Source organism: Callorhinus ursinus, unplaced genomic scaffold, assembly GCF_003265705.2.
Source record: "Callorhinus ursinus isolate GAN/ISIS: 27379988/994484 unplaced genomic scaffold, GSC_fseal_2.0 scaffold25, whole genome shotgun sequence".
Lineage (NCBI taxonomy): Eukaryota > Metazoa > Chordata > Mammalia > Carnivora > Otariidae > Callorhinus > Callorhinus ursinus.
The window spans coordinates 32,730,098-32,743,951 of record NW_027397087.1 but is presented as its reverse complement, the minus strand read 5'-3'; the positions used below and the strand labels follow the sequence as shown (position 1 = coordinate 32,743,951).

The following is a 13,854-nucleotide window of genomic DNA, read 5'->3' as shown; positions in this document are numbered from 1 at the left end:
TATTCAAGTTCAGGGGCGCCTGGGTGGCTCAGTCATTAAGCATCTGCCTTCGGCTCAGGTCATGATCTCGGGGTCCTGGGATCAAGCCCCGCATGGGGCTCTCTGCGCAGCGGAGAGCCTGCTTCTCCCTCTCCAACTCCCCCTGCTTGTGTTCCCTCTCTCGCTGTGTCTCTCTGTCAAATAAATAAAATCTAAAAAAAAAAAAAAAAAAAATCATTATTAAAGTTCAACCTTAACTTTACTTAAAGTCCTTTGCTCCTAATAGATTTTGGTTAATTTAGCTTCGCAAAATAACAACCTAAAAATGAAGGATCCTTTTTTAAAACCATGGGTCAGGGAGGAAGGGAGGTGGGGGAAGGCATTTGGACAGGAGGGATACAAAAATCTCAAAACAAAAGACTACAGTAAGTTTTGTTTTTTTAAAGATTTTATTTATTTATTTATTTGAGAGAGAGACACAGCAAGAGAGGGAACACAGGCAGGGGGAGTGGGAGAGGGAGAAGCAGACCTCCTGACGAGCAGGGAACCCGATGCGGGGCTCGATCCCAGGACCCTGAGATCATGATCTGAGCCGAAGGCAGACGCTTAACGACTAACCCACCCAGGCGCCCGTATAGTAAGTTTTTCAAAAGAGTTAAGTTACATTAACTTTTTTTTTCCTACCGATCTAGTTAATTCTTATGTGAAAGCTGAGGAGAAACAATCTTAAATATAATAATTCAGGGCGCCTGGGTGGCTCAGTCGGTTGCGTGTCTGCCTTCAGCTCAAGTCATGATGATCCCAGGGTCCTGGGATCTAGTCCCACGTCCTGCTCCCTGCTCAGCAGGGAGTCTGCTTCTCCCTCTACCTCTACCCCCTGTTCGTGATCTCTCTCTCATGCTCTCTCTCTCTCAAATAAATGAATAAAATCTTGAAAAAAATAATAATTCAGAAATATAGAGATTTAAAGTTAAGTAAAATGTACACATCAACCATGCATGGCTCTATTACTGGTCTTAACCAGATAATTATGATGCAAGATAGTATGTATCTGTCTCTCCACCAGACTGAGTTCTTTTCCAACAGGAATTGTTCTAATTATCCCTGTATACTGATGACTAATACCAGACACACAGTATACACTCAAATATTAACTGAATAAATACATGACTGTATGAGAAGACCTAACTATATAGGAAGTAAAATAAGTTCTCTTCAACACCATGTTTTTAATGAGCCACGTAAGATTATAAAAGGGAAAACACTGGGGCACCTGGGTGGCTCAGATGGTCAAGCGTCTGCCTTTAGCTCAGGTCATGAGCCCAGGGTCCTGGGATCGAGTCCCGCATCGGGCTCCCTGCTCCTTGGGAGCCTGCTTCTCCCTCTGCCTCTCTCTCTCTCTTACTCTCTCTCTCTGTCTCTCATGAATAAATGAATAAAATCTTTAAAAAAAAAACTATCTTCATTTTTTTAAAAATTCTTTAAAAAAATAAAAGGGAAAACATTAATGGATGAAGCAATTTTTAAATCAAGTGAAAAAAATTATTTTTATATTCATTAAGATATTACTTCTTCTGGGGGGCGCCTGTGTGGCTGTCGTTAAGCATCTGCCTTCAGCTCAGGTCACAATTCCAGGGTCCTGGGATGAAGCCCCGCATCGGGCTCCCTGCTCAGCGGGAGGCCTGCTTCTCCCTCTCCCACTCCCCCTGCTTGTGCTCTCTCTCTCTCTCTCTCACTGTGTCTCTGTCAAATAAATAAATAAAATCTAAAAAAAAAAAAAGATATTACTTCTTCAATCAAATACCCTAAACCCATAGCTAATTAATAAAAGCTTGAGTTTAACTATTTGCACTTCACATCAATATCACTTTTCCTTTAATTAACTTTATCTGCAGAATTACGTTCAATGGAGGACATGCCCCTTGAATTCCAACAGCATTCACAGCACCCTCAGCACCACTACCCCCACCATACAAACACAAACATCACCCCATTCCTTCAAATGGATTATGCAGTTAGGATGACAAGACATTTGAACATCAAAAACTGGGCCACTTTTACTAAAGCTACAGATAAAACTAGACATTGTATGCAAAACAAAATGTTAATTATCACTCTCCACACTCAATAGAATTACCTATTAAGATCCCCAGCAGATTCCAGAAAATAACTCAGGACAATATGAAGTGTTTACCTACAAGAAAGTAGTTCTGAACAATTATCAACCAGTCTATAAGTAGCAAAGTTGAACCTACTCAATCAAACTGTTCAAGAGTTACAGCACATTTTTATATGCAAATAATGCTGCTCATTACAGGTGAATCTTATCTAATATCCTTTCCATTGGGCATAGCAGGGTTGCCATGTGGAAAAACTTTTTTTTTAATTTTTTTTTAGGTAGGCTCCACTCCCAATGTGGGGCTTGAACTCACAACCCTGAGATCAAGAGCCACAAGCTCCACCAAATGAGCCAACCAGATGCCCCAGAAAAACTTTTTAACATAGTTGCCACATATACCAAGAAGTAACTTTTTAAAAAATAGTCTGGAATTAAGGGTTATTAACTTTAACTGTTCCCCTTTCTCATTAGTAATTGCACTATTCCTGGGGTTACTATTTAAATTTAGGAGTGAAAAATAATGGCAATCCTGAAATTCATTTTCTTTTCCCTAATTAGGATTCAATTACCCACAAAATACCATACTTAAAAAAAACTTTCACCTTTAAGATGTTACTTTATTTTGAAATCACAGATTAAAATAAGTTTTGTACAAAAATCTTTGTTTTCTAGTATTACCCTGACACCCTGGGGAAAGACACTTGAGGAATACAGAGGCTGAAACTTTTCAAATGCAACTCTAAAGAAAGGTAAAAAGAAACTAGAAAAGCATTCAGAGTTTTATAATCTCTAGGTTCCACTTCCAATCCCACAAGAGGGAAAGGAAGAAAACAAAATAGGTCAAATGCAAACCAATTATCTTAGGTATTTGGTAAGACCTAGTAAGATCTGCTGAAGAGGAAATTATTGGCTAAAATAGGTTAGGGGACATCTGTATGTATTTTTCATTTGCCCAAGCTATTTCTATCCCCTACTACAATCAAGGGTTGAGACAAAACCTTGAGAAAATAAAGAGTTACACAATCCCCACACCATAACTGATTTAAAGCACTTGAGAGTAGAGTCATTGAATGCAATGCAAACCATCAGTATTTTTACTACAGAGATGCAAGATACAATTAAACAGTTTCTGCTTACAAACTTGCCTTGTAAATGAGATCACCATTATCTATAAGCAAACCATTTTTTCTTTTAAACAAATAAAAAAAAATGCCAGGGTGAGAAGGTGAAAGGGATAGTCTGATTTTTAAACTACAGACTCCTGGTATTGTAAATCTTATATAAACGGTGTTCAAGTTCTCAAAGTTTTTGCTCTCAGGACTCTTTTATAAAGTCTAGAAAATGGAGGACCCCAAAACACTTTGTTGATTAAATCTATCGATATTGGGGCACCTGTGTGCCTGAGTCAGTTAAGCATCCAACTCTTGGTTTCCGCTCAGGGAGCAATCTTAGGGTCCTGAGATTGAGCCCGGTATATGGCTCCGCGCTCAGTGGGGAGCCTACCTGAGATTCTCTCTCTCCCTCTTCCTCTGCCCCTTTCCTCCCCACGTTCTCTCTTTTCAAATAAATAAGTCTTTTTTAAAAATCTAACCATATTTACTGTTAGAAACTAAAACAATTTTTAATGATTTATCATCATTTAAAAATAATTATCTGTTAACATAAATCACATATTAATTTTAAGAACTACATTCCAAGGCAAAAATATATTAGCAAGACTATCATTGTTTTACATTTTTGCAAACCGCTTTAATGTCTGACTTAAAAAGACAGCCAGATTCTAATATCTGCTTTTGCATTTAATCTGCTCCATGAGGTTGCTCTGACTGAAGTACAGGAAGAAAATTCAGCCCATGCAGGTATGTAGTTGGAAAAAGATAGTATTTCAATAGTCTTTTCAGATAACTGTGGATATTCTTTGATTCTTCACCAAAACTCAACAAGCAGCAGTTTCTTTAAGGCTGTTGCAATATGAAATCTGAAACCATATCAAGTGAATACTTCCTACTCTGATTTATTGAAATCCATTGGTATATCTTCCATTTCCAATGGATCTTTTTACCCATGCATGAATTTACAATACCATGCATTATTTAGAAAGCACTGCTTCACTGAGTTACGCAGTTCTTCCAAATGTTGACACTTTCAATATATCGCATTCATTAGTACCACCACTGATCTTACCAAAAAGTACTGGGAGGCTGTCAAACTCACAGTAGCAAATACAAGTATTCCAAAATTCCATTTTCGCTTGAAAACTTGAATTTTATCATCAGCAACAAATACTGTCAGTTGTTTTTCTTGTAGAGGAAATGTCCTGATTATCCAAGTCTGTATAACCATACTTTGTCAGCCATTCTTTCAAGTAAAAATGGTATTCCATTAAAAAAGCAGCCAGTTCAGCCCACAACTCAAACAACTGCACAAAATCTTTTCTTGGATTTGGTACTCAGTAAAAGCATTTACAGGTACTTCTCATTTCATCACACAAAATATATTTCCAAATGGATTCAAGGATTGAGACATAATCAAATTAATACTTTCTTTTTTGCTTAATTAAGGATACTAAGGATAACTGGCATTTATTTTTTAATTCCAAATGTATGGTGACATACTAAACTAGTACAGTTTAGTGCCACTGCCTTAATTCATGCTAAGGCACCAGCAATTTTACCCACCACTGATTCTGCAAATGCCAATATAATAAATAGTGCCTTACTACTATTAGAAAAATAGTTTTAGACTTGGACCACCCCCAGAAAGAGCCTAGAAAGCCACCAGAAGCCTGGAAAATGGACTTTGAGAACCACTGTAATAATAGCTGATGCACTACTTGTATGATTAAAAAAAGGTAATTTTTTAATAAATATCCCATTATAACAAGAATGTCTAAATACACACACATACACAGAGATACACTCAAACCACTGATAGCCTGATACCTCAGAGTTGGAACTCAAAAATTATGAATGACAGAATGTGATAGATAACTTCCTAAATAAGTAACAAACTATTGCCAAGTACCTACCAACAGCTAGGCGCCTCTACATTCCCTTTCTTGGGTAACTTACAGAACCCCAGAGACCAGAATGATGATTTTAATCTAAGAGAAAAATGTTTATCCTGAAATCTTTCAGATCTTTTTTTAAGATTAGACCTACACGACTGCAAGAAAAAGTCTTAAAAATTCACCATAAAGCACAAGATAGCATGTTAAATTCTATTTTAAGCACTATGCCATGAAGCTAAAAACAGGCTTGCTCACATTCAGAAACCCAAATACAAAATGAACTGCTTTGGTTGTGCACTGCCAGAATCCCATAAAGAGCCTACATTCCATTTCTCCTCAAGCCAAACAACCTTTACCTGTTTTAGTTTTTATTCCTATTTTTCAGTGAAACTCCAATGCTAATACCATAGATATTATATTAAATGTGGCAACTGGTTTAAAAAAAGCAACAGTATAACAAAACTATCACAAGTTAAGAACTTTTAGACATATACATTGATAAATTCAAGAGGTAGACCTCTATAAATATACATACAAAATATGTGCACTGTTAAAAAAGAATGAGATGATCTCACTTTGGGATATGACATGGAAAGATCTTCAATATATATTATATTAAGTGAAAAAAGCAAGTTAAAGGATATTAGGTATAATATGATCCCACTTGTGTTTTTAGAAAATATACTTATGTACATGTACATTCATTTAGTAATACTGAGTTCCTTCTGTGTGCCCAGTCATATGTGAATCTAGATATATACATACAATAAATTAAAAATACTATACAGGCACAGTTAATGCCCATCCAAAGAAAAATGAATAGATCAGACACAGAAGACTATATATTATTTCATATATATGAAATGTCCAAAATAGTCAAATCTACAGAGACCAAAAGCAGATTAGCAGCTGCCTCAGGGTGAAATGAGTTGTGGGCAGTGGGGGTGATAGCTGAAAGGTACAGGATTTCTTCTGGGGGTAAGGAAAATATTTTAAAATTGATTATGTTGATGGTTGCACAACTTTGTAAATGTACTAAAAAACAGTTAATTGTGTACTTTAAATAGATGAACTGTATGGTATGTGAATTGTATCTCAATAAAGCTGTTATGCTCCCCACCCCCCCAAAAAATAATAGATACCAAAGTGATTACCTCTGGGGGAGGGGAGGGTTGAAGATGATGAAGGTCTTTAAAATTGTACTCTATTTACTGCCATATCACTACAATCAGAAATGTAGTCACTTATTATCTATATAACGTAAAGAAATATAAAAGACAAACCTAAAACAGTCTTTCATAAATTATTCTAGATTTTCTTTATTTTTTTTAAAGATTTTATTTGTCAGAGAGAGAGGGGGAGAGCGAGAGCACACAAGCAGAGGGAGCGGCAGGCAGAGGGAGAAGTAGGCTCCCCGCTGAGCAGGGAGCCCAATGTGGCACTTGATCCCAGGACCCTGGGACCATGACCTGAGCTGAAGGCAGATGCTTAACTGACTGAGCCACCCAAGCACCCCATAAATTATTCTAGATTTAATGTTATTCAAGTTCATCTACAAAGCAGCCATAAAATAAAATGTGATGATGTGAACGTTTACAATACAGACTGTCATATAGACATGTGCATCAGCCCCCTTACTATAAAGAAATGAATTTTGAACATAATTTGTTCATTTCACAAATGTATCTTAAGCCCCTACTATGTACACAGGGTAGGAATGGGGGAAAATGAAGTGGTGTACAAAGCAGAACACTAGTCAACAAAAAGAAGTAAACTAACAGCTCTGGCTTTAAGTTAAGGACTTTTGCCTTAGAGTACAGGAGACAAAATACACAAAAAGTGGACTGGGATCAGACTATAGAAAATCCTGAATACCTGAGAGCTAACTAAGATTTTATCTTGTTTTCGATGGAAAGCCACTGGAGTGACAGGATGAAAAGAAATGTTTGGGGAAAATTAACCTGGCAGCCAAAGGGGGGAAAATTGAAAGCAAAAAAGAATAGCAGGAAAAGTAAGAAGGAGATGAAGTTTTAAAAAATAGGCACATTTGCAACAATCTCTGGAGAGTTACTGATATTTCAAAGTTACTAGTTAATGTTCAAAGGATTTATATTTATTTTGTTTGATCTAAGGTGAAACAGAAAAGGAAAAGGTAATTTCTTCATTTTACTCTGTTTTATAAATGCATTACAAAGAAGGAAGTTTTACCAGGTAATTCTGAAGGGAGGAGGAGTTTGGGAGCTATCATTTCATGTGATACCACTTAAACCAAAAGTAGAAGGAATGAAAAGTAGTGGGAGTTCCACAGTTTTTAACATGGAAGGGGAAGTATAATCACAAACGTTTTGTAGTAAGAGTAGCAAAAAGTGCATAGCAATTATGAAACTGATAATAAAATACAACCATGTACTTAACATTTCTTTTCACCTATTTTTAAAAATCCTAATGGTAAAACTTGTTATATAAATTTAAGTTTACATGGACTAAATCTGATATGTCAAATTTAGAGTTTGATCACTTTCACGCCCTTAATCTCATCAACTATTCCTTCTACAGTGTACTTCCCAGATGTTGCACAAATAATAACTCAACTGACATATCCATTTATTGATTTAACCCATAAAGATTCACATATGCATTTATTAGTTAATTTAACCCATAAAGGCTTCTTCTTAAAATAGAAAAATATTTTCATTGCCTCTGTAACCTCTTTTCTATAACAGCTTCCTCAAAACAATGTTATCTACAAACTAGTATTTTGGCAACACTTAGTTTTGAGAAAAAAATATGAGTAAGGCAAACTCTCATTTCCACTTTATATTAATGCTCAGCACTGCTTTTCTTAAAGTGTCAGTTAAAAACAGATGCACATCTAAACAAGGCACATAAACTTCCAATATTTGATTACTATGATATAATTTCCAAAATCAAACATACCTGAAATAAATTATAAATGCTGTTTCATACTCTATTTCATACTCTATCAAATGTTTACTTACATTTTTATAAATATACTCTGCCATCATTTAATAATCTTATCTGATACGTTTACAGAAACAGAAACAAAGGTATAGACAATGAACAAATCAAGAATTACTTATTTCACTCACAACACTTCATCTAATCAAAATACCATTAGCATTGCTCCCTAAAGCACAGAAAAAGTTCTGTCATATCAATGTATTCTGTTAGAATAAAACGTGCAAACCTTTATATCAGGCTGTTTGTCAAAATAGCAAAAAAGCAGAAATATCTAATTGTCCAATGATAAGGGACTAGCTGAATAAAATACAATGTTACCTTTCAAATGATCACACAGACCTATATTTACTTACCTAGAAAGTTAGCCATGAAAATAGCAGATTACACATAAAGAAAAACGTGATTTCTTTTTGTGATGAATATACATACACATATGCTCACAGAGAGAAAGTCTAAACAGATAGATACCCAGATGTTAACCATGATATTTCTAAGTGCTGGGCTTACAGGTGTCTTTTTTTTTTTTTCTGCTTATTTTTCAGTATTCTCTGAAATTTTGGCAAAATGACATTTGCAAGAATTAACATCTATGATTCCAACTAACAAACTCCAAAATATTCCTTGCAAAAGGCCCAAGGAATATCCAAAAATACCCTGGCATAGAGCAAGAGGGAAAGTATTAGCAACAACATAACTGGAATTCTTTGTGAGCGAGGCACCCTAGAGGGCTCCAGAACAGACATGGCACCTTTACAGCAGCCTATACAGTACAGGGTTTGAAATCATTAAGACCTAGGTTCAAGTTCCTGCCACTTTTACTTGTATGACCTTGGGCTAGTCACTTACTCTTTCTGGGCTCACTTCATCAATAAAAGAGATATGACCTGCCTTCCTACCTCAAAGAACTGTTGGAAAGATCAGATGAGATAATGTGATACATTATAAACTGCAACATTATAAAGTACAAAGTAATATACAAAAATATTCATTCAAATATGAAAAAAAGAAAAAGGTGCTTAATGCCAGAGCAAAATACTTCAGAAAGCACTACAATTCTATAAAGTAATGAACCAACCAGGGGCTTTGTTTTTAAAGGCTACATCTTATCATAAACACCCAATTTTTCAGAAACTCAGATACTTCTTCCCAGTTCCCACTACAACCATGAGCCATTTTATTTTCTTATCCCTAGTTACCACCAGGAAAGGGTACAAATCACACTGAACTCAAAAAGCTTCAGCAAGCACCCTGGAGCAGCACGTTGATGTAGTTTACCAGGAGAAACCCAAGGTCAATCAGCTATGGACTCACCACTAAGCATTATTGCAATCCACAGTGGTTACAAGAGACTCTTTGAAGAGAAAGACAATACAATGACCTAGGAGACAACTGTAGATGAAAAAGCAGTATTTCAAAACAATTATATGAAATACTTAAAAACCAAAGTGTTTTATAAATTGTTTTTAAATACTCTTCATAAAAATGGTGACTTAAAACAAAAGCTATCTAAATGTGGCACCTGACACCAAACCAAATTAGGGAGAGTCAAATCAAATTCACAAATAAACTGTAAGGTTTCCATCCGAAATAAAAAGCAGACAAATCACACCACAAAGATTAAAATTAAGTGGCTATTTCTTGAAAATAAAGAGGCAGAATATGACAACAGAATTTACTGACATGCTTATACTTTTAAAAGCGTAGTGTCAAAAGTATGGCTTCTCTTCCCATTGAATTCCATTATTTTATTCCACTAAAATGATGAACTTCTTCCTCCCCACTGCTCCTCCTGTGAGTTAAAAGGGCAATATAACTTGATTTGAGAGTTAATGCAAAAAAATTGTAATAAAAAAAGTACTTTGGGGCGCCTAGGTGGCTCAGCCGGTTAAACATCCGACTCTTTGATTTCTGCTCAGGTCATCTTAGCGTTGTGAGATCAAGCCCTTGAGCCCCTACCCCCCCCCACCCCACCCCAGGCTCCATGCTCAGCAGGAAGTCTGCTTGAGATTTTCCTCCTCTCTGCCCCTCCCTCAACTCCCCCTCGAAAAAGGGCATGCACTGTCTCTCTCTAAAATAAATAAATCTTAAAAAAAAAAAAGTACTTTAAGAGGAACTACATGAAGCTGTCAGATTTTTAACTTCCAAGATCATCTGGCCATCACACCCTCCTGCTTTTTAAGTTCCTAAAGATAATAAAATGCTCACTCTCGACCTTCTTACACATGGCATTTATGGGTATTCCCCTAATGAAAAATTAAACCTTTCATAAACAAATGTGCACAGAGAATTCTTTTTGATATGTATGACTCACAATCTAATTTTTATTGGCAGTATCTTCAAGTGTTGCAGCTTGCACCATTCCTACAGGAGATACAGATCTATCCATTTTTCCCATCTGATCTTTGTAGATTTGTTATAGATTTAAAAGAACTCACTCAAATGGGCCATGAGGAAAATAATTATGAATACAATCCACAGCAAGATGAAATGTGGGTTGTGAATTAAGATAACAAAAAAGTCACTGTATTTACTCAAAGCCTCATAGTTGGAAATCCATTGTCAGTACTATATTTTCACCTAAAGCTGAAAAATCTGGGTTTTTCTTAAATTTTATTCTGACTTATCCTATCTTATTAAGAATAAATGCTATTTACTTCCAAAACAAAAAAGAAAAACCATCAGAAAATATAATTTCCAAAAGGAGTATCTTCCAAAGCTTACTGCACAGAAAATTATATACACACATTCTCAAATAACTATGGTAGGCGTTCCTAAGATCATCTACCCCTTCAAAAAAAAAAAAAAAAAAAGCCCAGCAAATCTAACCACAATCAAGTACTAAAATTTTTAACACAGCTACCACCAGCTAAGCAATTTATCACAGCTTCTCAAAGTACTGGGAACACACAATGCCAAACCAGTATGTCAAAACAGTTATTATAACTTGAAAAAATTGTACTACAGGAACACAAGAGTAGTTTTTCCTCTGAAAAAAACTCAAGTAGATTTTTTGAGAGAGCAAAAAGGGAGACCATTTTTAGAAAAATAATGTTTCCCCCAAGTGTTTAGCATTTATCTGATAGAGGCTCATTTTTGTAAAGAGAAACTTTACCTAACAAGACTCAAACCAGGGATCTGATCTATCCCCAAAGGCACTTTCTTAAAATGAGAAAGAACAAAGGAGGAAATCTCCCAGCATGTGCTTTCCATACCAGTTTCTTTGGACAGCATCAAGAGTGACAATATAACCAGCACAAGCTTTTCAGCTTTATTCTGTGGCCCATGTATAACAGAACTGATTAGCTATCATTCAAAAGGATTCCAAACAAAATAAATATTAGAAGGAAAGATCACAGCAACACTGTGACTACATCTTAAGAGTGAAACTATAGAAAACATGTATCTTAAAGTTGTGTACTTTCTATTTCAAGAGTTAATGACCTCAAAAATATTCAAATTGCTGAGGCTTTTTCATTTCGTCAATAGTTTGAAACTGGAAAAAAACGAGACCAACCATTCCAAGTCTGCTCTCTTCAATTAATTTGTAATTAGAAGTAAATTTTAAAAGAATGACATTCAAAGCCAGCGCCTTAATATACAAATTTTGGAATGTTAACGTTGCAAAATTATTGAGGAAATTGATCTTTCAGCGAAGCTTTCCACAGAAAAACTCCAGAAACAAACGTGGTGTTTGCCTGTTCTAGAAGCTGTCGTTTCAGTATAACGGAGAAATTTTTTTAAAAATAATTTTTATTAAATAGAGACAGAGGACCCTCCCCAAAGATTTACAACTGTATATCCCAATCGCCACTCTGACAGAGATGTCAGTTCTCTGGGTCAAGATATAACCAGCTGCTTGGTTCACACACAGGAAGCCACAGAGAGGGGAATATCGAGTTCAGAGCCTCGAAATAATACGCGTTAGTTAAAACTGCCTGCTACTAAACCAAAATTATTCAAGCGGAGCCCCATTTGTCACAATCCAATCATAAGGGTTCCACCCCCCTCCCCCAACAGCTTGTGTAGTGGTATATCTGCTTCGGTAAAGAAGCCATCATCAGGTAAAGAAGATTGGGGTGGGAGAAAAAGCGGGGAAAAGGGGGCACCCTTTCATCCAATTTCGCGAGGCGTGAGTAATTGGTACAGTTGAGAGGAACGCAGGAACATTCTATTTATTGGGGGTTGAAGTAGGATGAGGGGAGAATTTCGTTCAAATCAACATGGCCAGCAAGATGTCCCTACAAACAAAAGGCAACGGGGGGATATAAACACGAACCATTCACCTCCATCAGCTATAGCATCGCCATCATGGTGTGTGCAGAGACCCCCAAAGGCTCCTCTCACCCTCCACACCAGGCAAAGGAAAAGAAGGGAGAGGTAGCTGCTTCCCACCACCCACCACTGCTTCCAAATACACACTCTTCGAGGGGGGTTCTTCCCCCCCCCCGGTTGCCCAGAATCAGAGAGAAAGTAACGTCCCGCCCAGGCGGACTACCCCGCTACCCCTCAGCCGAACCCCAACGCCGGCCCGGGGCTCACTAAACTTTACCGGAGCTTGTCCCCACATCCCTGCCCCACAGCCCCAGGATCGCGCTGGCCACAAGCGGGGCACCCCGGGCGCCTCCTGACAAGCGGGCAGCCGGGTAGAGCGAGTCCGGGGCGGGGGCGGCAGGGAGCCACGGAGGGGCGGGGCGGCCGAAGCCAAGTTCCCGGGGGTCTGAGGAGAGCTCCTGACAGCAGCCCGGGACTGCAAAGGAGGAAGAGGAAGCGGCGGCGGGGAGCTTTCCCAATTCCCCCTACACGAACACTCTGCCCCAGCCCCCGTTCCCCATGGGGGGGCGGGGAGGCCGGTGGAAGGTGAAGAAGCCGAGCCCAGGGGGCAGCCGAGGCCCCTACCTCCCGACTCCCGATCTCTTCCCCCGCCACCCCCGCCAGAGGCGCCCACAACAATAACACGCCGGGGACGACCCGTCAGCGCCCCCGAGGCACCCGGGGCCCGCGGCCCGCCGCTGCCGGGCCCCCTCAGCGGGGGCCGGGCGCGCCACTCCTCCCTACAACTCCAGGCCCGGGTGGAGTCAGGCCCGAGCGGCCCCCCAGGGCCGGACCCATCCCCCTCGGCACCAGCGGCGCCGTCTCCGCGGCCGAATATTAGAAGTGAATTCGAGCTGCGCTTTACCTTTAGTTCCGCACTGTCCGCCATCTTGCGTCTGTCAGCGCAAGCGCACTGAACCTCGCCGGGGGCCGCCGCTAGACCCGCCCCTCTAGCCAGCCTAGCCCCGCCCTGGCCCGTCCCCTCTCGCCCCTCCACCTCCCCGTCCTGCCTCCGGCCTCCGCCCCTCTCCCGGCGCTCGGAGCCCCGCCCCGGGCACGTACAGCAGCGAGACCGGCACGTACCATTTAAATAATGGCGCCAAATGGGGAGGTTTGACAGTTACTCCCCCCTCGACCTCCCCGCCCCCCATCCTCTCCGGGCTAGCGCCTCCAGGGAAAGGCCGGAGCGAGGGGGCTGCGGGCCTGAGCCCCGCCCCTCCGCGGCCTGCGGAACCCTTCTGCAAAGCTTCGATGCCTACAGCCACAGAAACTATAATGGCCCCCTCCCCCAATCAGCGAGTCCTTTTTGGCACCTGCTACCTGCGAGGATACGCGTGGGCTAAAAATAACAATCCGTTACATTTGAGGATCATTTGATGAAGCATTTCCAGATTTATTAGCTCAGATCTTCCTTATGACAGCTCTTTGAGGTGGGCAAAGATTACAATTCACG

The 13,854-nt window shown here is 39.3% G+C and overlaps 1 protein-coding gene across 2 annotated transcripts in view; it reads right to left on the bottom strand.

Annotated features, from left to right (window-relative positions):
* Nucleotides 1–13,419, bottom strand: part of PIAS1 (protein inhibitor of activated STAT 1) — a 117,387-nt gene extending 103,968 nt beyond the window's left edge. For both annotated transcript variants that reach the window (XM_025884011.2, XM_025884013.2), the window contains exon 1: nucleotides 13,267–13,419. In XM_025884011.2, the coding sequence (XP_025739796.1) occupies nucleotides 13,267–13,290 (24 nt within the window). In that variant the 5' untranslated portion in view covers nucleotides 13,291–13,419. The remainder of the gene's footprint in view (nucleotides 1–13,266) is intronic.
* Nucleotides 13,420–13,854: the final 435 nt, after the last annotated feature.